Source organism: Camponotus floridanus, unplaced genomic scaffold (assembly GCF_003227725.1).
Source record: "Camponotus floridanus strain SB8 unplaced genomic scaffold, Cflo_v7.5 scaffold111, whole genome shotgun sequence".
Lineage (NCBI taxonomy): Eukaryota > Metazoa > Arthropoda > Insecta > Hymenoptera > Formicidae > Camponotus > Camponotus floridanus.
In genome coordinates this window covers 462,902-488,118 of record NW_020229228.1, presented here as the reverse complement: position 1 = coordinate 488,118, position 25,217 = coordinate 462,902, and the positions used below count along the sequence as shown (strand labels likewise).

The 25,217-nt window shown below is 33.8% G+C and overlaps 1 protein-coding gene across 17 annotated transcripts in view; it reads left to right on the top strand.

Moving 5' to 3' along the window:
* The window catches only part of LOC105257642 (longitudinals lacking protein, isoforms A/B/D/L), a 237,980-nt gene that overhangs the window by 105,047 nt on the left and 107,716 nt on the right, over positions 1-25,217 (top strand). Inside the window, exon 7 of one of the 17 annotated variants that reach the window (XM_025414292.1) lies at positions 24,581-25,129. The exons of 7 other annotated variants lie outside the window; for them this stretch is intronic. In XM_025414292.1, coding sequence (XP_025270077.1) covers positions 24,581-25,014 — 434 coding nt within the window. In that variant the 3' untranslated portion in view covers positions 25,015-25,129. Of the gene's footprint in view, positions 1-2,388; positions 2,707-3,574; positions 4,020-4,346; positions 4,806-8,801; positions 9,125-10,740; positions 10,941-11,681; positions 12,082-15,056; positions 15,429-15,781; positions 16,033-22,080; positions 22,769-24,580; positions 25,130-25,217 lie in introns of those variants that run through there. 9 more of the 17 variants (XM_025414364.1, XM_025414447.1, XM_025414372.1 and 6 more) reach the window with 9 other exon arrangements.

The following is a 25,217-nucleotide window of genomic DNA, read 5'->3' as shown; positions in this document are numbered from 1 at the left end:
GAGCACATTCGGAATTCCGGCGCTGTTCAATAAGCAATCTTTCGATTATTAGGAGCTTTAAAAGAGCCGTATGTTTTTTAAAATATAGCTGTATATCTTTAATGAGATTCAGGTTGTGAGGTTGACGATGGGACACGAGAAAACATTTGCGTGCGTATAAATGTATCGATCAGGCTCAATGTAAGACACCGGGAAGCGAGCGACCGGTGTATATATTATTATTAGCGAAGAATTGTTGTTGATTTTACAATCGATAAATCGGAATTGTTATAGACAACGTGACGCGATCGAGGCGATCACGAGGTACTTGTCATGAAGACTGAATTGTTACTAACGGCAGAAAGTCTGAAAGAGAGAACAGGGTTTTTAAGCGGTCGGAACGAACGTAGTCATTTTTTTGTTTGTTAATTAATATAGAATCACGTGTTGCCCTTCTCCACGATTCAGTTTTTAGGCGAAAGTGCATCGTAATGTACATCCGGGATACCGAGAAAATCATAACAATCAACATCGTGAAAATAGAATCGAGATATTGTTCTTCATGTGTTATGGAGACATGTTTGTCACACGTTCTGATCAGTGTTGCTAGCTTAGCTTGTTTTCCGCCGAATTTAGCTTAATCACATATCAATTGGTGTGCAAAAATCAGGTTTTATAATTGGATAGGGGATTTTTTGGGTCATTAAAAAATTAAAATAGGGTTAATAAATAATTTCTTGTTTTAAATAACTTGATTTTTTCATTGAATTTAATTAATTATACACGAATGGTCAACTTGTCCAAAAACTTTAAAAATATATGCATGTAGCATACTAGAAAGCTCGCGCAAAAAATGATGGAATAGTCAATTAATCATTTATTTTTATAGAAAATCTTATGTCGTCGTCGCGTAATGTTAGAGAAATACGTTAATGGTCGATTTTTTGTTGTGATATAATACTGTTTTTCTGTGATATAATTATTAATCATGTTGTCGCACGTAGAAATGATCATTCTTACATTCTGTCAAGTTTTCGAGTTAAGTTTTCTCTTTATTTATATTTATTTGTTGTTACTTTATTTATATTTATTATATTTCTATCTGTTATATTATTTATATCTGTTATTATATTTTGCTTATATTATATATATATATATATATATATATATATATATATATATATATATTTGGTTTATTTCTAAAATTTTGTTATGAAGAACATAGCGGAATTTAAAATTGATAGTTAGCAACACTGATTCAGATTCGATTATCACGTGCCTGCCTTTTCATTTGCATTTATTATCTAGTCAACGCGATGGAAAGGTCTTTTAGAGACACGAAATACGTTAGTGGCCGACTGTTTTTGTTGCTGTGATATAATTACTGATCATGTAGCTATATAAGTATTATATATTCGGTAAATATATTCGCGTGTTAGACACGAATCCGTTGTCGCACGTAGAAGTGATCGTTCTTACATTCCGTTAAGTTTTCTTTGCGTATGAGATTTTAGAATTTGCGAGCGAGGAATCTTATCTGTTTGGGGTATTTTGACGACGCAAAATTCAAGAGCTTATGCGACATTACACGTGACGAGTTTGATTGAAGGACATGGCGAACGTTGGAATACCCCACGAATTCCTGGCCGATTCGAAACGCAACATGTTTTCACTGTCGGTTTATCGATAGCGATTTTCCGCGATATGTTTTATGATCGTATATCATCGCTGTGAAAATATAAGATAAAAATAAATTGATGTTTGGACACCCTATGTAATCTGCCGAATATGCCTCAATATTTTTCCCTTGATATTTCCAGCCTTCGATTGTTTCCTCAGATTGAGTCTCCCGTTCAACTTGAGCCGAAACCTCCAGGATGAACCTATTATAGCTGCACGGTAGATGATCTACGTACGATGTTTGTTTACGGTCGAAACTAACGATGGATGTCTTTTCTTGTTTTTCGTGCGCATCGAAGAGTGTGAGAAACGTGCTTGTCATTTCGCGAACAAGTTTCCTTACTCCGACTACTCCCGATTATTCCATATGCGTGCCACGAGACTAATATCACGAACAATAATCCACAGCCAGTAATTCTCTAGCCGCATTCTCTGTATGCTTTACATCCATGATCCTTGCACCTTGACATTTAACGAGCCAATGTTTTCCAGGGCCAATGACAAGTGTTGTCGGGAAAATTCTCCCGTCGATCGCGGATCGGCTATCTTTCTCTCTCTATGTATATTTCTCTCTTTCTCTTTTTTTCTTACTTTTTCGAAGTAAAAGAAATGTCAGTTGCTTGCCGATAAATCTGTAGATAAACGATAAACTTGTCCATGCGCCCGAAGAAGTTACCAGAAATAAGACGATCTGGAATCAAGTCTCACAAATCGATTTTTACTTTTCAGATCTTCTCATGATGGACTCCTTCATGAGCTCCGTAGGTTCCAGCGTTGAGGTGACCGTCGAGCAATCCCCTGCACCCTGCGGAGCACAGAAGACTCTTTACTATTGTCCCAAGTGCCTGCACGGTTTTACCTTGAAGAGTAATCGCAACCGCCACTTCAGATACGAGTGCGGTCATGAGCCCAGATTCAAGTGTCCTTACTGCGAGCTGCGTAGCAAGCAAACGTCGCAGATCTATTGTCATATTAGGAAGAAGCATCCCGCCGAGAGAGTCTGGGTCGTCAATTTAAAATCCTAACGAACGCTACGACTATTTTGACAACAAGCAGTGTTAATATGTATTATTACGATTATTCTGACAGCAATAAATATTATCTGCGCGATGTATCTTGTCTTGAGAATTCTGATTACGCTCTTGTGTCTTGTCACTAACATGTATTCGTGCTTTGAGAACTCCATTTTCCGCAACGGTTAGCTCTGATGTTTTTGATTATCATTTATGTAGGGATACATGCGCAACAATATAGAAATTCTTCATCAGAATTTCAAGTTTCTTCGTGTCTCTTTGGATGTTTGTCGCTGTGTGAATTTTACACCTTTATCGAATGTGTCGCACGGTATTATAAGATTGTATTTAATGATTTACATGCCGATGACACATTTGAAGTGGATTAACAGTTATTGTGATGTGATATGTAAATTGTATTCATGCACGATGTATTATTCTTTGTTTGTACAAATCAAAACGATCGGTATATATTTTAATAATAGGATATAAGCGATGTGTCAAAAAAATATCTTTAATGCCAAAGATCGAATAAATTTTTAAATCATGTGAGAAAAATATATATTAAAATGAAAAATATTAAATAATATATAAAAAATTAAATTATTATTCGCAATAATTATTATACACGAAATATCTCGGTTTTGAAACATTTCAGATATGTATCTTGTTTCAGAACCTTTCAATACAACATTAGCTTACGGCTTAATCATGCGGATCAATTCGATTAGTTAAAATGTATTATAAATAACATGGCTTTTTTTCATCGACCATTCGCTTTGCATAACGAACATTGCACCCTCGATTGCAGAGATCATACTTTCTACAGTCTGTCGGCTCTTAATTATTCGCGATCAACAGTTGCGTTCTTTCTTCTAATCGTTTTGTTGTTTTGCTTTCAGTGTTTCTGTATGGAAATTATGGGGTCGGTCTGTACGACTCGAAGCCCGACATGAATCAGAGCGTTAGAGGGATACAACGACGAGGACGCGGCCGACGTGGAAGCGGTCGACGTAATCACGTGTGTCCAAAGTGCGGTAACGGTTACACCGTAATGAAGAGTCTCAAACGGCACCTGCGCTACGAATGCGGCCAGACCCCGAGATTCAAGTGTCCTTACTGCGGCACACGCAGCAAGCAGCGGGGTCATGTGAGCCAGCATATACGCAGGAAGCATTCTGGCCAGCGCGTCTACATCATCGACTCACCTTGATGGCTTCTAGTCCGATAGACTCGTTCTTCATGTTCTCTTTTCTCGTGACGCGCACATCGACAGTTTTGTTTCACTGTTTTTCTTGCTCTTGCTTGTCTGCCTGTCGTCGAGCGATATCGATGGGACGATGATGATGTAACAAAGTTACATTTGATAATTTATAACAAAGATATTATATCATTTTGTTAATTGTATTGATAAAATAAAACATTTTTTTCATGATACCAACATTGATCTTCACGATCACCATTTTATGTCCATTTTATGTATTTTGGATATCTATATTGATAGATTTATTTGAGCCTATCGAACGCGGTTCTCCATAATTTGTGGTCAGGTGATGGGAATAACTCGCGGTAACATTCGCAAGCCTTTCCCATTTTTTTTTCTTCTTCCTGCTCGGTACGTGCGTATTTTGTTCACTCAACTAATTTTGCGTTCCGTTGATTTCTTTTTTTTAGACACGAAGAAAATCGAGCTGAAGGTGAATCCGGAGAGCATGCACTTGATAAAGCTAGAGGAATTGCAGAATTTTAACTACGAACATGATAAGCCGCTCGAGTCGACGTCGAGGAGACACATTTGTTCGCAATGTTCGAAAAGTTATATACACGCGTGGCACCTGAAGAGGCATATAAAGTTCGAGTGCGGCAAAGAACCGAGGATCCAGTGCCCATATTGCTCTGCTAAGATGAAACAACGCGGCCACGTCTACAGACACATTCGTCAGTGTCATCAGGGTCGGATGGTCTACGTCATCGATCTTAACTGAGGATTTGTTGAGACAAGGAAAGCCACTATGATACGTCGGTACCAATGTTTTGAACCTCTCACGCTGGCGCTGGTTCGTCGATTCTTCCTCGGCCATTTAGTTTCGCCGATCGATACAATTTTAAAACAGCTCTCGTACATTACGTTGCATTATTTTTCGTCCCTTTTATCATGGCTATTTATATCATTCATCTATTTTTATGGATCTCGACAAAATAAAACTTTCTATTTGAATTATTTGATTATATTTGTATGAAAAATTATATTATGATTATATTTGTATGAAACACTTTTTATATGGTTTTCAAATAATGCGTTTTGTAACAAAGAAATCTTGATACTGTTTATAGTAGAGGAAAGACGATTATCAGATGTTAACATGAATGCCCCAACATGATAGTATCGATATCTAGTCATCGCGAATTCGAAGAGAGATTTATCACGATATGAAGAAAGAACCGTTGAATAATAAAGATCGTCAATCAGATTTATCGTAGGACATCCAAATTGATTTTACACATACTTTATATTATATCTTATGTCTTATTTCGTTAAAAAAAATAAAATAAATAAAATACGATATTTTCTCTTAATCGAATTGAAATCATTTTTAGATTAAGATTATTTCATTATCGTCAACTTATATCGTCGTTGTAATCGAATAATATAAGCTTTCCAGTGATTTATTACTTTCAAAAAATGATTATTTTGATTAATATCTGTTCGATTTCAGGTTCTTCGAACTTTCTTTCAACGTCTGCTACGTTACAGATCAGCAACTTGTGTAGTCGACTAGCTGTACTTTATCAGCCGACATACAATGATATCCTAAATATATAATAATTTTTTGAATAATACATTTTTCACGTTACATATTTTATAAATTCAAACCAGACAAACATGACGATGCTACTTAGCACAAAAATTGACGGTGTTGGAAATCTCTAATACGAGATCTAATAGTGAACAAAATTGAAAGAGAATAAAGATGGACGATATAATGCGTTTACATTCTTGTATTTTTATGCTGTATAAATATATAAAATAGATTTATTTTTATATTAAATTGATTATTTTATTGAAAAATAATGATAATAATTAAATAAATATTTTATATAATCTCCCGTTCGTTCGATCTCTCTGCTGATTTTTAAATTTATTTTGATTTTATTTATAAATAATTAATTGCATGCTATTAAAACTAAAATCGATAAAACTTCGACGAACTGTGTAATTATAAAATTATACATGATATAATATAAAATAAAACATACCTATATAATTGTTATGCAATTTGAAATAATTATTTGTTTCAAATATTGAAACGTTATTAATTTAATTGAAAATAATAAATTGTTTTAATTTATTTTAGGAAATATTAATATACAATTTTTAGGAAATATTAATATACAATTTTTTTCTCTAAAATTTTTTGGTATTTAATTATTTTATTAAATTTTTATTTTGAATATCTGAGTTTTAATTAGCAGTTTAGATTTTTAAAAATCTCGATGAAACTTAAAGCGAGACAATTGGATGATTTAAGGTCTCGATCTTTCAGGGAATCGAAAACTCGAGGATTTTTTACAGATTCGAGCATCTGAATATTCAAAATTTAGGAAATCGTAGTATAGATAATTTTGCGGATTTCCGGGAAATAATGTTTTATCGTATGTATAAAAATTACGATGAACCTATCACTCGTTTCATGTTTAATCGTACGCGATCGTATGTTTCGTATCTCAATACGAAAAGCGCAAAAGCGAAAAGCTATTTCATTTTCTGACCTACTTGTATTACTTGTATTTTCACGAACGCAATCATCGCATCTTTTTTTCGCAACTAACGTCCCCCGTTTTCTTCTTCCTCTCGCTTCCAGGCCGATCGGTACCGCGCACGATTCTGCCCAAGAACCTGTATCAGCGGAACTGCCTCTTCCCGACAATGCCAATGTTGATCAAGAACCTGACCACGTTGTGGACGACCGACCAGAGCGACAGTTCTACACTTTTCCCGTATCGTTGCGAGACATGCGGCAAGGGTTACCAGCATCGCGCCACTTTGCTGAGACACACGCGACACGAGTGCGGCAAGGAACCCAAGTTCAAGTGCCCGTACTGCGCTCATAGGACCAAGCAACGTGGCAATTTGTACCAGCATATTCGCACTAATCATCCCGGAAGGAACGTTTTCTCTAGCACCATTTAGTGCTCGTCGTAGTGCACGTGCGCTCTCTGTCTTTCTCCTACGCGGTCTTCCGATTTAAGTCTTTTGATTTTTATTTTTTATTCGGCAACTTTATATGCGCATTGACGTGGAAGAAGGAGAGAGCCATCATCCAGTTACCATCGAGAAGCTACATAGAATATTGCGTCTTCTGCGATAGTATACTTTTTTGCGGATTTTTCGAGTTTTTCAAATTTGACTTCAGATTTATCAAAGTCTTGTATGTTAGCCGCATGATAAGTTAATATTAAAGCAAAATAATCGCGAACAAATCGTTCTTTTAACGAAGCTATTCATTAGTTATTATCATTGACATCTGAATTGATAGACGGAGCTATCGATTAGGACGAGGAGGACTTTGATATTCGCGGTAAGGAAGGACTCTATGAACTTCGGTTTAATTCAGTTATTTTCGATAATGATTGGTGAATGATTTGACTCCAATCATTGTCCAACATTAAATGTCAATGATTGGAGTCAAATTTGTGTTGTGACTAATGTATATCACTTTATTTCTTTTGATTGCCGAATGTAAACAAGGATGAAATGATTCACTATGTTACAGTGTCCTCTGTGTCGCTTACTGAAAAACGTCCATTATTTTATATTTATTATATTATTTTTATAATATATTTTATAATATATTTATAATATATTTATAATATATTTTATATATTTATATATTATTTATTTAATATTATGTATATATTTTTTGTTCATATTATTTTTATATTTATTTATTATTATATTACTTTATATATAACTTTAACTTTATTATTATGAAAATTATAAAAATAAATAAGTATATAAATAAAATAATAATACTAATATAATTTTTTTTTGTACATTTTTATGCATTACTTTTGCGAAACAACTTTGCGAAAATGCTTTCTTACTGTTATTTAAGATATATATAAAATTATTTAAGCGACGTTAGAAATTTTCTCTATATAAACACTTTTAAACATTTCTGTGAAGATTTGATTTGAATCGGTAATGTCAATGGAATCGTCATGTAATGTCAAATTGTGTCAAATATAGTTGACGGAATTAACCAAAGTTCATGCACTTCCTCCTTATTACATTTCCTTATTACATCAGTTACTCCTCTCAAAAGGCTATCCAGATCCTATCATCTATCTATTCAGATGTCAATGGTTATTATTAATTTCTTCGTGCAGTGACATTCCCCATAGTATTAGACTATTTATATTAATTGTAAGCGTAGTTGATAGATAATATGTTTTTACATAGTATGATTTGAGAGTTGAACAGTTTTTTCCTAGACTCTTATCTCTTCGATTCATCTTGTTTTCAAATAAATTAGCTTTAACATCAATGCGAAATTTGTCTGTTTTATCATTTTTTCCTCTATAATTTAATACTATTATTGATGAATCTGTAAGTACTTGCCAAATTTTACACAATAAATAAGCTAGAACATTTTTTACTGTACTTATGTGAATAATCCTGCACGAGCCCAATTATTGTATGTAACAAAAACGTGTGTATATAATATAAAAATATTTATAGATGTATATTTTATCTATTAAAAATTAATAGTAGTCTGTAATTGCTTGGAAGAGGAAGGAAGCTTATTCACGAAATGCGGAGATAATTAATTAGCATTAATTAAAGTTAATATTAAATATAAAAATTTGTTTATCGATATTGCTCATTCTTTTTTACGTTAATTATTATTTTGGAGACTTGATTCCCTTGAACAAGTATGGCATAAACTTGCTAAAAGAGTAATTATAGCGATGAATATTAATTTTAAGGGAGAAAAATATTATGCTGCGTCTTTTACATTATTTTGCGTTCTCATTCTCGCGATTTAAAGTCATCTGTTGCTAAAACTTGTTCGGTTCGAAATCTCCGTGGCCGTTTACTAACCGGCGCGTTTTATTTTCTTGCAGGAATGATGGCAGTATGGCCAAGTTACCGTCAGTATCATCGTGAACGAGCCAATCAGCACAAAGTGCCGTGCAGTTCTAATTATGCGAATCCGAAGGTTTCCCAAAGACCGGGCAATTACCTCGACAAGAAACCAGGCTCGTTCAAGTGCCCGAAATGCAGCAAGGAATACCGCTGGCTGAGAAACATGAAGAATCATTTGAAGATCGAGTGTGGCAAGGAACCGAAAGAATGCTGCCCCTATTGTCCACATCGCACCAAATACAGAAGTAGCTTGCAGAAACACATTATCAGGATCCACTTCAGCTAAATCTCATGGATATATATATTTTTTTTATCATCTCTATCGTTGTTACATTGAATCTCTAGTCATTGGCAGCGATCTATATGCACTAGTTATTGATCGCACATACATATATGTATATTTGATGGAAATATATTCCATATTCGCATTTTAGGATCTTTGTAAATTAATGTTCATCGAATGATTTATTTATATTTAATGATGATGACGTTGCGCTGATAAAGCAGATTTACTCGTTATTCGTAAGCGTAATTATTATTGTTGATTGTAAATCAGAGTCAGTTGAAATCAAAGTGATATTAAATAATTCTCTGAACAATTCGTCGAGCATGCTTTGTGTTTCGATTAATGTCCTTGTGACTAGTGTCCTTGTAATATTCTTGTGACCCGTATACGTCACGATCGATTACGAGATCATTTTGATCGTCATTTATTTTTAATGGATATCTGATGATAATGTTTTCAGACTGCCGATGCTACAAATGCGGAAAAGTTTATGCCTGGTTGAGAAATCTGAAATATCATTTACGCTGGGAGTGCGGTTTACCACCGAGACAGCAATGTCCATATTGCCCTTATAAATCTAAGCGAAAAGGAAACATGACAAGACACATCAGGAGCCAGCATTCTTCTTTCGTTATAAATCGTTATTCTTTCGTGAATAAATCTTCAGACTTTCTTTAATTTCAGGTTTCCCACTTTGCTTTCTTTTTATTTATATAATTTATGCATATCTGGATGTTTCTGATGTGTGTTGAAAATATCTTTCTGAAAACACTTGCATATGTTGTTGAAAGAAAAATTTTGATATAAGTTTGATTATTATTTATCTCTAAGTTATCCTTAAAAAGTACAAATTTATATTTATTTTATTTATAATTAATTTGAAATATCAGTTAATTTAAAAATATCCAAATAAATTATCGGATCTGACACATTTTGCACATACATAAAAAGATTTTACTCTTATTCCCCATCCAAAAATGTCGCGTGTTGATCGCATAAATTATTAATGCAAGTGGGATCATCTTTATTCCTTACAGACTCGTATATGAAGCTTCGATTTCTTTAATGATCACAGACAGTCATTTAATATCTTCAGTTTACTTGTTTTCACCTCATTTTATCTTTGTCTTCTTATGTTATTAAGCACTTTGCACAAGACACTTTATTGCTGATATTTGTTAAATCATACGCACGTATTTTCTAACATTTGCTACAAACCGAATTATTAAAAAAGCAAATATGAATGTCATTAAATGTAATGAATTAATGACATGATTCCTGCCATCTCTCTAATTGTATGTAATTAATCTGTGTATCATAATTGCCGCTTCTCTCTATAATCCCTTATATACATATTAAATTATTATAAAAGATTTAGATTTGGATAAGAAGCAAATGCACATCAACTTATGAGAAAATGCCAGTTAAAATAATAGAATCTTTTTTGCGTGAAAGTGCTTCAGAGAGACAATTTTTATCATATGCTGTTATTAATTAAAAACTGCACTTTTAAAGCTTTCTGTGAATAGAAAGACACCCTGTGGAAGGCGTCCTTGTTCGCATCGTGGGGAATCCTCCGGTTTCGCATAACTGTGAAAGGATTTTCTCACTGACTAATATTTTTGTTGCAGGTACCAAGTACACGTGCGAATGGTGTGGACGACACTTTGCCTGGCCGTCGAGTCTACGTCTACATCAAAAAATGGCGTGCGGTAAACCGCCGAACTTTCATTGCACCATCTGCGATTACAAGTCGAACTTCAAGGGCAATCTGAAGAGACACCTGTACTGCAAGCACAAGATAGACCTGTATTGACACTCGCGCGATTTTCAATCAATTCGTGCGTTCGTTAACTCGTATCTAAAATAAAGTATATTTCTTGCAACGTATGTTTCCTACAATAATTTTCCCTCTCCGATCTTCTAACAATTTCTTTAATTTTCTTTTCGACCGTAATAATCTCGCGTTGCCTTTTTTTTTTGTAGATTATTTTGTTTCAGGTGTGTTGAAAGTATCGAGAAGCACGAGAACGGACGAAGTAAGTACGTTGCACAGGAAGACAGTCGCACGTGTGTTAATATTCTTCCTCGAGATCGAAGAAGCGCTTTTCGAGACGACTGGTCGCACGCGATTACGAATCTTGGAAAGCTCGAACTTATCCACGACGTAACTTCATCGTTCGCTTCTCGATGATCCGGAAGTATCTTCTCTGGAAGCGTTCCGAATCCGAGAGAGAGAGAGAGAAAGGGAGAGAGAATGAGAACAATTGTCGCGCGCGATGCTCGAAAAGCGCCGTCTCGCTAGATGGATCATCCCGGGGATGACTTTGCGGAGGATCCATTCCCGACTTGCTCAGGGCATGCGCTTCGATGTTGATAGAGATTACTTTGGTTGCATTTCGACGCTTGCTACCTTGTGATCGCCCGACTCCTTCGACACAAGGGAGAGAGTAGGAAGGGAGGGGAGGGCAGAGTGAACCCTCGCGGGATGCTCGTCCCCAACCGGGGACGAGACCCGATCCTCTCGGCGGACGTTCGTGATCGCGTTCTCTAACGGACGGTCTCTTTCCAGATGCACCCCTCTTTCCGATCGTGAGGCCACGGCTGCACGTGTGTCCCCGCTGCGGTCAGATGTACTCATGGGCGTCGAACCTGCGGAAACACCTTAAGATGGGCTGCGGTATGGTCACCTTCGAGACGCACTTCTCCTGCCAGTACTGTCCCTACAGATCGAGGATCGAAGCGAGCTTCCTCAAGCACTTACTGTCGGTGCACAACATCAAGTAGACCCCGACGTCCTCAGTTCTTCCGTAATCGCGATGCCTCTGCGAAAGCAACTCGTCTGCGAGTTCCTCCTGCGATACGAATCGACGTGGCGTTAGTGGATTCATCGATCTCTCGATAGTCTTCTCGCAGGAGATACTTCACGCTACGGACTTTTCGAAGATAATCATTAGCTAGTCGGATAATATTGTGTGCGGAGAATGTTCTCCCGTAGTTTCCTTACGCTATGTTCTTATCTGATAAAAAGTCCAAGTCGAAACTGACGCGTTGCTTTCTAACGAGAAGAGCAATACTGACTCGCGTGAATACGAAACTAACCGAATGCAGCGAGTATGTACAGTGTTTATGTCCGATTGCTTTGAAACTAGCGAAGTGTCGACTCTCGAAGAAAACGTAAGATAGTCGTATAGTAGTAATATGACACATTCATATCAATGATCTGTATAGGTCTAAGTGTCGTACTATAGACTATGTGTGATGTCGTAGTCGTTGGAGTTCAAGACTTTGCGAGAGCGAGCTGCGACTGTTCTAGCTTGTCTAAGTTACGCTTGCAACATTCGTGGATTTGTATCTGTGTATGTGAGAGAGATTATTTTTGCTTTATATTATTTTTTAAGTCGTAAATGGAGGCTAGATATTTCTTTCATTTGCAGAATAGGTGAGTTGTAAAGAAAGTGAAAATGAGAACATGTAGATGTAATTACAGCTAATTGAATGAACAAATTCTAGTCTAAAGGCTGTTTCTTTTATAAGATTTCAGCTGCAGTTTGGAGATAATATATAACATGAATATTCTTTTTTTTATAACAGAGCGATATATTTATAGGAATTTTATTTAACACTGAAATGTGCAATTATAATAACATATTAGATTATATATATATATATATATATATATATATATATATATATACAAACATAAATATTTCTACTTTAATTAGAAAAGATTCAGATACGCTCGCATCAAAGATAATCAAAATTTTTGTCAAAAGAACTTCCTAAGATAAGATAAGATTTCTATATAAGTAAGACTTATATAATTTCCAGTTTAAATAAAAAATTTCTATGATTTTTACAAATAAGAATTGTTGCAATTAACGTTTTTTAATGTTGCCGCAGATTTTTTGTTCGTATTTTTATAAAAAAAAAAAAACTTGTTCATTATTAGTGCGCTTGGTAATATTTGAAAATCATCATTTTTCTTAAATTTGAAAAAGCTTCGATACCACTGTGTACGCTCGTGCGTGTATGTGTGCGTGTGTGTGTGTGTGTGTGTGTGTGTATAAAATGCGAGGGAGGAAGTCTGATTATTATCTAAAAAACGTGACATTATTATCTAAAAAACGTGAATATATAGTCCCGTAATTATAAAGTATATACCCGCCGAAAAATGTTGAAGAACGGCGATCATCGAAGACTATATATTGATCTTGAAGTCAAACCAGTAGATTTAAGAGTGAGCGTAAACTTAAGAAGATGTCGATGGGGAGTCATTTTTTAACGCGTTTAGTAATATGTCCTTGTACCGTCGATAATCGTGCATTATAGAGACTGCTCGAGAAATGCATATATATATAGAGTGCAATTTGACTGTAAATTACGCTAGCTCCAATTACACTTAGCCATGTGGCGTAGCGGATTTTAGAGACGACAATTACGTACATTTATTAACGTACCGAGACAATTAAGCGTAATTCCGCGACATCCAGTAATTTCTTTTACGATAGAGCATACTTATGGTAGGGATAAGCATGCATCCGTGGCCTCTATTACAGTATACACGATTTCATCCAACATAAACATTGATATATTAGGACTTTGTACCGCACATCGGGTAAACCTGCGTTTTCGTTTTTTGGATTGTTTTTCTACATCGTGCAATAATAAAACGGGAACGAATAATATTATATAGAGTGTAGGTTCAACTATTGTCAGGTATTCAAAAAAAAGCGCCATATCGTCCCACTAATCACTAATCTAAATTTGTGATTAACTTTAACATTTTATAGAAAGAAGATAATACTTTGACATAATATGCTTCAGCCGACTGAATGTAACGAAGTGTATCTTACACGAAAGCCTCGTAAACAGATGTTAGAAGTTAAATAGTTTGAAAAAGCATATCGGAAAAAATCAGAAGCAAAATCAGAATTCTGATGATCCTAGAGAGAGGAAACTCGTATCAAGGTGCTCGTTACGAAAACATTTATTATTGTCGCAAAATTTCTCTTATGTATGTGAACGATACACATTCGGCAGATAACAGTATTAATAATAGAGACAAATAACGTACACATCACTTCTATCTACGAGACACACCGCTAATGTACTTTATCCAATCGATAGATCTGTAGATCGATTGACCCACACATCGCGCCGGCTAAATCGCCCTGCGATTAAGTGTTTGTGTAACGATGTTTCGCATTCGTTTGCTTTCTAAATAAATACCTATGTACATATTCGCAGTCACGAGAATATTCTTCGAACTGCATCCTTTTGTCTTCGTTACACGTGATTAAAAATTATTTGCAACTCTCTTAGCGTGCGAAAAAAAATCACGAATTGTTTCAATTCCAGAATCAAAATTCCATCGATACAACATTGTATTCCTAACACTTTATTTTATCTCCTTCTAATCTTTTTTAATTATTGTCGAATATTTTTTCACGATTTTACTACTTTGTATGAAATATTCCTCCTTAATTTTCACTTGCTATGATTATTGTCAAAGATTGGCTAAATGAGATTTTCACATCATAATTCGAGCTTTATTATTTTACAGCTTTCTTAATTATCATTAATTCTTATAAATTACGGAAATTAAGAAAAATTTATTTAATAAATTTTAAGTTATCTATTCTTCACGTCAGATTACGATAACCCTTCCACCGATTTCATTTCACTGTTGACGATGATGTATTTTTTTTCTTACATGAAGAATTGGCTCACATGGAGCGATAAAGAATGAACAGAGACAGAGCGCAGTAATTCCAGTTTCTGAACCTAGGTATGAAATGTCTGAAAATGTCAATGTTCATCGCATGCTGTAGGTGTAGATGTTTTAAGTAAACAGATATCTCTGCGTCTCAAAACGTTCAAACAGTCGCTCTTACAACTTAGATGTCGTCGATGCGTACGTGACGAGCTGGCTCTTGTGTTTCAGGTTCGCTCGTTTGGGAGGACTATCAAGTACTCGGCACAAGCACGGCCAACAGATCTAGCAGTTACGTCGAGCGCAAATTTAGAGTCAAACACATGGATCACATTGGTAGGTACAAGTGCTCCAAGTGCGCCAAGTCATATCGATGGAAGCATCACCTTGTGGAGCACGTCAAGGCCTCATGCGGCCAGAAGAAGGCAGAGTGCTGTCCGTATTGCAGTTATAAGAGCAATCGCAAGTGGAACCTAAAGTCGCACATGAAGAGGATCCACGCGAGCGTATGATAGACGAATTTCCGCAAGAAATTATTCACAGTGTTTCGCGATACATGTTTCAATTTTGATGTTCTTCAATAAAAAATGACTGTTTACCTCACTGATTTCCCGATTATTGCTTTAATCCAGAATTTAATGAATCCACATCGTTTGCATTTGTGATTTATGAGATTCCTTGTATAATTTTTCTAGGATACTTCACACTTTTACGCATATCTTTTTAATAAAATGCAAAAAATGAGTGAATGTGTGTCACTCTTTTTATTTGAAAAATGAACGAAGTCTTGTCTCACATAATTTAAATATATATTTAATTATGTCACAATGTATTTATTTTTCTTTTATCAATTTTTCTCCGCAAAAAATATCGCGCGAGAAGGAAACCTCCAATTCGTGAAGGTGTTGAGTCCATGTAAGTATGTGTGCTTTATTCGTGCCTCTTTCGTGTTTCAGAATCATTTGCTTACGAGACCTGTTTACGAAACACGAGATATATGATGAAGCAAAGATCTAAACACAATTCGGAACAGGTGACGAGAGCCATTGAAGCTGTTGCCGGTGGGATGTCCTTGAGGAAGGCTGCGAAGATGTACTCCATGTCTAAATCAGTTCTACATCGATACAGCAAGCATGGCATCCCGTTACGAATATTTAACGCGATGCATTACAAGACATACGCGAATTTTTAGCGAATTTTAACTTTCAAAGACAATCATGATTGTTTGCAATAATGATGCAAGAAAACTCTTTAATTTTAAAATGAGATAAAAAGTTATCAGACAATTTTTAAGATAACAAAATGCTTCTGTTTTTCTCGATTTCAACAATACTATCTCTTTTTTTATCACCTTGTTACATCAATGAAAAAGTTAATGTTTGATTTAAATCATTGTACGAAACAATATTGTTGTTATCGAATATAATAATAATTCATAATTGCATGCTTCTCTCTCCATTGTAATACCATGATGAGAAATATCAATGAAAAATGTTGTAATTGCATTTTTGCAACATTATTTTACCATAAATCTCGATAAAATACTGATATTCTGAACTAGGTTTTTATCGATTTAATGTACGATTTTTTTTATTATCATCTCTCGTAGTCTAAAAACAGAGGAGTTTTTTCAGAAAAAAAATTTATTACATAAATAATCTTTTTTTTGAAATTACAGTTTTATACTTAGTAAGTTATGTATTTTTCATTAATGTCGACGATTTAATTGTTAATGATTCTCATATGAAGCGAACGAAGATGATATTAAGATGAAATGTGAAAGAATATTAATAAAAATTGTTAACAGACCTTTATTTCTATATATTATACTGTCTCGTCTCCTCGTATTTAGTACATGTTATTACTATTATTTCATTGTATATATATGGGTTAGAAAATTGTGTTATTAAGATATTTGAAAATTATAAAATACAAAGCATTTTTTGCAATAAAATAATCTTTTGTATTAAAATGGGAATATTTTCAATGGCAACTGCATATTCCTATATTGAGAGATAAATATATGTACATAATATGTAAATTAAAAAATACAAAGATTATTTTATACAGAACTTCTATCTCTTGCTATTCTTTCACTTTTTGATAATTTTAAATGTCTTATTGATTTCGCGACTTTCTTCTTATTTATCATGTTATTTTTTTATGGAAATTTACTTTCAGCAAAAATTAAGTAATCAATATTCATAATACCAAAATAAATTATATTTATACAGATTTTTAATACAAATTTATACATTTTATATGCACATACATAATCTTGATTTATCAAATAGAGATTTATGAAACAAATGTTTGATGATAATTTTACCTTTATTAAATGCGATTTGGATATATTATATTTGTTGCATAAAAACGCTGGTATTATTTGTATTGCAAAAAAGAATTTCATCGTCTGCAGGTTTTATTTAGATAAAAAATATTTAGAAATATTATTTTATATTGTTATATTATTGTACTATTCATACTGGGGGCGGGGGGATTCAAGGATTTTTACGTGACATTTTAAGTCCTGCAAGAATATATACATATATATATATATATATATATATATATATATATATATATAATTCTTTTATACTGTACATGAAGCCATCTCTAAAAAATAAATTAATTATAATAGTAATTGACAAATGTGTGATGGCCGTGCAATATTCCCGATGTAACTTAGCATGAAATGCATCATTAATGATGTATGCTTGTGAGAACTTGTGCAGAAAGAGAGTGGTCTTTTCGTTTAACGCGATGTGCACCTCCCTTGGAGGCAACCTAAGTGACGAGATTTAAACGAGCAGATCCAGCTAGATCCTAAACACGGTCGAGGAATCCACTCTGCTCTATCCGCACGCTATGCACGAATTCGCGAGGAAGAGTCGCGTGTTCACGAACATGTTCTTTCTAATCGGTCGCTTCCGTGTTTTTCTGTTTTTCAGATGCGCACGCGGCAGGCTACCTGAATTGTCAGAGGGTTACTTACCCCTGTAAGAACTGCGGCAAGAAATACAGCTATTACTCCAGCCTGGCTAGGCATCTGAAGCACGAGTGCGGCGTGGAGCCCAAATTTCACTGCCCTCTGTGTCCTTATAAAACGAAGCACAAATCGAGCCTGAACACTCACCTAAACGGCAGACACATGAAGCTGCTGAACGAAAAATATAATTTACTCAGCAAAATGTCTTCGACGGACGCCGGAAACTGAATTACGTTCGCATTCACGCGCTGACGATACTTTAAGCATAACATGCACGATGCTTCAGGTGATTCAGAATTCACGCTATTTATGCGTAGGCAACAAGAGTATTTGTTTTTTATAATTATAACAATAAATGTTTAGTGATTGAACTATATATGATAATATTGTAGCGCAATAATAACTTTCGATAATTAGTTAATATTATTAAAATAGATTTTAAAATAAATTATATATTTATAATTTTAGAATTAAAATCTATTTTAATAATTTGGATATTTAATTATTTTTGATATTTATTTGATATATATCAAATGTGTATATATATATATATATATATATATATATATATATATATATATATAATTCACAGGCGCACTAATTGCGTAATTCTGAATTATCTTTTGTGATTTGAGTTTTAGCCCACTGATGTTATATACTGCTTCCTAATATCCGACCATGCATACATATATTTACTATGTTTCCGTTCAGTGTTATCTCCATTTCTTGAGCAGAGAACATTTCATAAGGATACCGCTAATGAGCGTTTATTTTTCAATCACATACCAATAGTCTATATTTTTATAAGCAATAACAATTTCATCGTCAATCGATAAAATATTCCGATATACATTGTGCGAGTACGCACATTATCGGAATTTTGTTGACCGCTCTGTATTTTTTAAAGAAGAAAGATCACAATCTATGCTGCATTTTATAATACATTATCATATCTTTTGATATAGTCATGTCATTAGAGAAGAAGACAGATATTGAGCCTGACTCTTAGCTAAATATGTAGCAGCGCATTTATGATTAAGTGTAGTCTTTTTTCTGTGATTATTATTCATTTTCTTTTTTACTTATTTTTGGATACAATTAATTAATAAATACGTTAAGAACTGTAAATAAGTACACGTAACAATTTTTTTGTAATGTACAAATTATATAAACACCTGCTTGTTAGGATTTTTTTTTAGATAAGACAAGAGATTTATAGAAAAATGAGATTAGATTTAGCGCATATATACTTTTGTTTCCTTGCATACGACATAGATTTTTATAAATAGAAAAAATTAATTTTATACATAAAAAAGACATGCATTTATGTAAGATATAAGCGTTTAAATCAGTTAAGAAAACAGCATTATATCTGTTTGATGCAAGCACAAGCAGAGATCGAAGATTCCATTACCAAAGTTATATGTTAACGATAAAGCAGAGAGAAACAAATCAATGCACGTAATTAATTTATATACCCAAAACTATTTAATTGTTTAATCATTTAATTTATGATAATATTTACACACACGTAATATATTTAAGTTTATACTTAACAGAGTTGAATGTAGTTAAATAATGACGCTTAATAAATAACAAGAAGATACGAATCGAACTTGTAATCTTTCACTTACAATTGACAATAAATAAGACATAGGAATATGCACATAATAATAGAATAGAATACGTAATATATTCTTTGCTATATGTCCAACGTTTTGAAACATAATATAATAATTGTATATGTACATATGAACATATATATCATTCATTGCGCGATATGAAACATTATTATGTGATAGATATATCTATTTACTGCAATAAAAATTTCAATAAATCCGTTTCCTTTTATATATAATTATAGTTTCTTAAGTTGAACAGAAAAAAATTGTCCATAATTTGATTTAATCTATAAATTTTTTAAAGTAAATGTATCAGATATTTTTCCGCACAATATTATATATAATATAATATTATGAAAATATTGAACATATTTTTACCATTATCGAAGACAAACAGAAGAGTGCAATTATCTGTTAATGAGATTCGATTTGTAAAGCTGACTAATAATATTTTTATTTCGATAGCGGTATTTAAAGAATTTATTGAGTAATTGTTAAGTAATTGCTGAAATAATAAATATAAAGCGTTTATATCTTATAATATCGCGAATTGTATACTTTTCCAATAATATTTTTAATTTTTCGGATTGATCAATAATTTTAATGCTCAAATGTATTATTTGTATTATCGATCCGAATTGTAATTAGTTCTGAAAAGATTGATATAAAACTTTTATACAACTTTTTATAATGCTCTCAATTTTTATCATATTTATCTCACTTCGCTTATGATTGAAAGACTTTCTGCGTGCTTCCTCGAAGAAGAATGAGACTTCTGATAAAAACTGCTTCGAATAAACAACCGTCCGGAAATTTCGTTCAGTTGTTGCTGTCAAAAAAATACCCACGAAGACGTTTTGATCGCAACGGGTCTGCGATCTGTGTATGTATAATAAATAGTTTGATTTTGTCGATCTAACGATCACACGAACCCTTTCAGAATGGCGTTTCGACGCTACGGAGGAGGTCGATCCCCTGTCGCTGATTACGCAACAGAACGACAAGACGGATGACAGGCGAGTGACGGCGAAAAGCTTTCGGTGTCCTCGGTGCGGGCGATGCTACAAGGTCAAGAAGTCACTACGTCGACACATCATGGTAGAGTGCGGCAAGGCGCCCATGCACAAGTGCCCTTACTGTCAGCATCGCAGCAAATACAGGACCAGCATATCGAAGCACGTCATTCATATTCATCCGAATCTACCGTATCCGTAGCGGAATTCATCGATTGATCGTTTATAAATTATGGGGATAAATTCTCTATTTATCCCATCGTATATAGATTTCACGCGATCTACGTCAAGGACAATACAATTGTCGAAATCGATGATTCTATCGAATCTTTATATTTACACTGTATTATACGTTATACATGTATATTAATATTATTATTATTATCATTATTAATATTAATATTAATATTAATATTAATATTAATATTAATATTAATATTAATATTATTATTATTATCATTATTATTATTATTATTATTATTATCATTTTTATTATTATGTAATATAATTTTATTTATTTATTAAAATTGTTTAATTTCTATATCATATTTTGATATCCTTTTTTTTTTATTTTTTCTACTTGTCTCTTTGTTACGTTGCAAAGTAGGACAATATCATTGTCTGATACATCATTCTGATATATTCTATATTTTTTCTTTTAAGATGATATGAATGGAATAATTTATTCACTTTTTTATAGGTATTGCGTTTCAATCGTTTGACAAAGACTGATTGTTCAATCTTTTACATTGTATAAAATCATCGACGTATACAGCAAGATAGTTTCAACTATTAATTTCGTGAAAAATCATTAATTATATGTGAAAATTACATGATAATATATAAATTATATGAAAAACCACCTGTATAACGTGTAAATAAAATCGATCTCAGAGCTAAGATTTAATTAAAAGATTTATAAAAAAATATGGCAGTCGTAATCAGGCTTGTTTCAATTAAAATAATCGACTTTTATGTAAAATCACTCATAGCAGTTGCTTGCAAATTATTCTCCGATGTTAACATCGAAAAAAACGTTGCAGATATTATTATTTCTTCGTCACTCTAGCATTATTTAAAATTTATAGAAAATATATCAAAGTATATTGCTCAAATTTTTCACTATTTAGGAAGATAATAACGAGGAGAATTTCGTGACTGATCGATAAGTAAATATAGAGAGTGAGTATGAAACAAATTCTCTCTCTAAATAAATTTACTTAAATATTCTCTCTCTGTGTTAGAGATGTTATACATAGGGAGAATGTGTAATTCTGTTATATTTGCATGTTCACGATACTCTGTACTACACTTTTAAGGCGCGCCCATCTCTTCTTGTCTATAAGTATAGCTATCTGTCTATACGTTCTTTCAGTTATTATTCTTCGAGAACGTTAACACGATCCAATACCTGTCGCGATATCGCGCATTTTCTATATCTCGTTTTTAATCATTTATCTCTACTTACATAAATCAGATTTTCGATGGATTTTGGCAGCAAAGTTTGCCTCATTTAAAGAATGAGATGCGGATGTGATTAATGATCTGTCTTTCTCTGTTAAATTGCGAGGACAAAAAAGTCACATCAGGATATTCTCCCGATATTAATAAAGTGCTCTTCGTGATTGCAGATTACGTGAAGATGAACTATTATGTGACACGAACGATGAGAGATCGGCGTCGATGTCGCGGCCAAGGTCGCTTCGCCTGTAACAACTGCGATCGTCGATATCATCAGATGAAGAATCTGAGGAGGCACGTGACGAACGAATGCGGCAAACAGCCGATGCATCAGTGCTCCTACTGTCCGTATAGGGCAACTTATAAGTCCTATCTTCAGGTGCACATGATGAAGCACACCAGACAGGGCTTCATACCTCGCTCGGTCGTCCTCAAGCAACATCATGATCCATGAGAGATCTTTCGAGTTACCTGCTAAGTAATGTCAATCCGCGGCTCGGTCGAGCGCTTAAAGTTGCTTATTAGGTTCTTTGAGAAGATCGTGACACAAGAATATGTAAATGATTTCATTAAGACAAGCCGTCGGTGAACTTTTTAGGAAATGGAGAACTTAGGAGATGTGTCTAGGCAAGATGAAATGATTTCATTAAGACAATCTGTGAACCTTTTAGGAAATGAAGAACTTAGGAGACGTGTCTAGGAAAGAAATGTGCATGAAATTTATGATATATCTATCTTTTTTCATTCGTTCCATTCGCAAAGCATTCCATATTTAAATTGCTGTGCTAAGATAGATATCCGAATATTACTTAATTAGATCTAAAACAGATTTTAACAATGCCTGCTGAGATAATAAAGCCTGCTACTCATTTTAAGACTATCTGAAATTCTTTGCAGTTCGATCTCCTTGAATCCTTTCATTTTCTTTATACTGCCTCTCTCACATGTTCTCTTATATTCTCCTTCTTTATTCACGCTTTGTAGCTTTTAAGTCTTAAATTTTTAAATTAACAACTTAAAAAGTATCGAATAAATAAAAAAATAAAATATTGTTAATTAAATATAAAAAATAAAAAAAGATAATTCTCGATTAGTTACCATCACGACGAAGGTAAGTCGGGTTTCTTTTTGCAAAAAATCTACAATTGTTCTTATTGTCTAAATATTTATATGACAAATTATGCGTTCACGCTAATAAACTCGATTTAGAAGATGAAATGGAATGATGCGAGATGGAGAGAGCGGAAAGCGTCTACCTTCGATCAGAGCACTCCTGGAAGAACCGGAGTCCCGAATCATCATGTTGTTAGTGACGCGTTCTAACCATCGGCAAATCTTTTTCTGTTTCAGTTGATCCAAAAAATGTCGCGACCTTCAAGCATACCTGTATCGTTTGCGGCAAGGCTTACAAACACAAACACCACTTGAAGCGTCATCACGACTTCGAGTGCGGGGTCGATCCTAAATTCAAGTGCGCCTTTTGTCCTCATAGAACCAGATACAAGGACAGCCTGACGAAACACATGCTGGCGCGGCATCAACAAGCATTCCTGGAGCAACACTCGGTATACGGTGGTCATCAACAGGTTTTCGAGGCACCTGCCGATATCGAAGTGAGTTTTCACGCGCAAGGGACTAATATATTCAATGCTTATACCGATTTCACGCAAAATCTTTAACTTGATCGATGTAGATTGCGGCGAGAGATACGATTAGGGAAATATAAAAATTTTAAATACACGATAGCCGCAAATTGTTCTTTAGATCAAGCATATGTATTGTCTGTTATCTATTGTCTTGATAATTTGTGAATAATTGTACAATTTTTACGGTTACGTATATATAATTATAATCTTATAAATATATTGTATGAGTTATTTAAAAATTTGATTATTTCTAATATTTGGGTAAACTATAAAAATAATTCAAATTCCGCATTTTCTGAAATACTGGTAAAAAATGTAATTTGATATATTAATATAAAATTGAACATTTGTATAATAGAAGTACATAAACCTCTTTTTATGTGATATTTTCTTGCTAAAATATTATAATATTGTATTAATTTAACATATTTTATAATATATTATTTGATATATATAATATCTACAGAAATATTTTAATAGCAACATATATTTTTTAGATAAATATTGAATTTAACTTTTTACTTATAGTATAATTTTTATATTGAAAACATCAATCTTAAAAGATTGACATCAAAGTCCTGTCATAAAATAAATAATTACATTGTTAGATATAATTTAATTAATTTTATTTTAATTTTAACACACAATGACTTTTGTACAATATTGTCATGTTTAATTATGATATGTATATTGAAAGATGTATTGATAAAATATGTTTATATATATATATTTATGATGATTGAAGTTTCTTTGCTATTATTAAAATAAATTTAAAATAAATTTTACTCTCTTTTCCTGACCTTTTGATTCCCTTATTAATATAAGGAAATGTATCTTAAAAAGACAATGTATGTACCTGTACATATGTCTACTGTTAAGAATTGTGATTTTATGCACACGTTATGTCTTATCTTTTATCATACATCCATCTCAGTTGCTTTCCAAAATATTAACTGACGTCGCTTGTGCGAGTCAACGTCATCGACGCTAACTAAGCTTCATCTCTTCTCTTCTTGATTCGTAGGTACAACGTACAGTTCGGCCAACTGGACGATACCCACATTACCGTCAACGTCGCGCATCGCGATGTACACGAGACGCCTTCGCTCGATGACCACGGAAAGTAGCGGATGCGGTTCGGGTCCTCGTAAGTATCTCTGCAACGATTGCAGCCGGACATTCGCCCTGAAAGCCTCGTTGCTGCGTCACAAGGCATTCGAGTGCAACAAGGGTCGACAACCGTACGAGCGACAGTCTCAAGACGATTTCGAAAAATCGAGGAAGACAAAGAAGAAGCACATGTGCGGCAGGTGCAATCGTGTCTATACGTTTTTCACGTCGTTGTGGCGGCATCAGAAGTACGAGTGCGGCGTGGAGCCAAAGTTTATTTGTCCCATCTGCAAGGGCCGGTTCGCTCAAAAGAGCAATCTGGACCGTCACGTGCGATCGAAGCATTAAACCGCGCTTATTGTTCTCGAATCACATTTTGATAGTTGCAACGGCGATTAGCGTGTACCAATTAGTATCTACCGATAAGCCAAGATAATGGTCTTGATCAGAGAAGACTTCAGATATCACGATCTTGTTATACATTATTCCGCATTGTTTTAATTTCGGAGTAAAAGAAATTTATAATTTATAATTTGTAGAAAATAAGTATT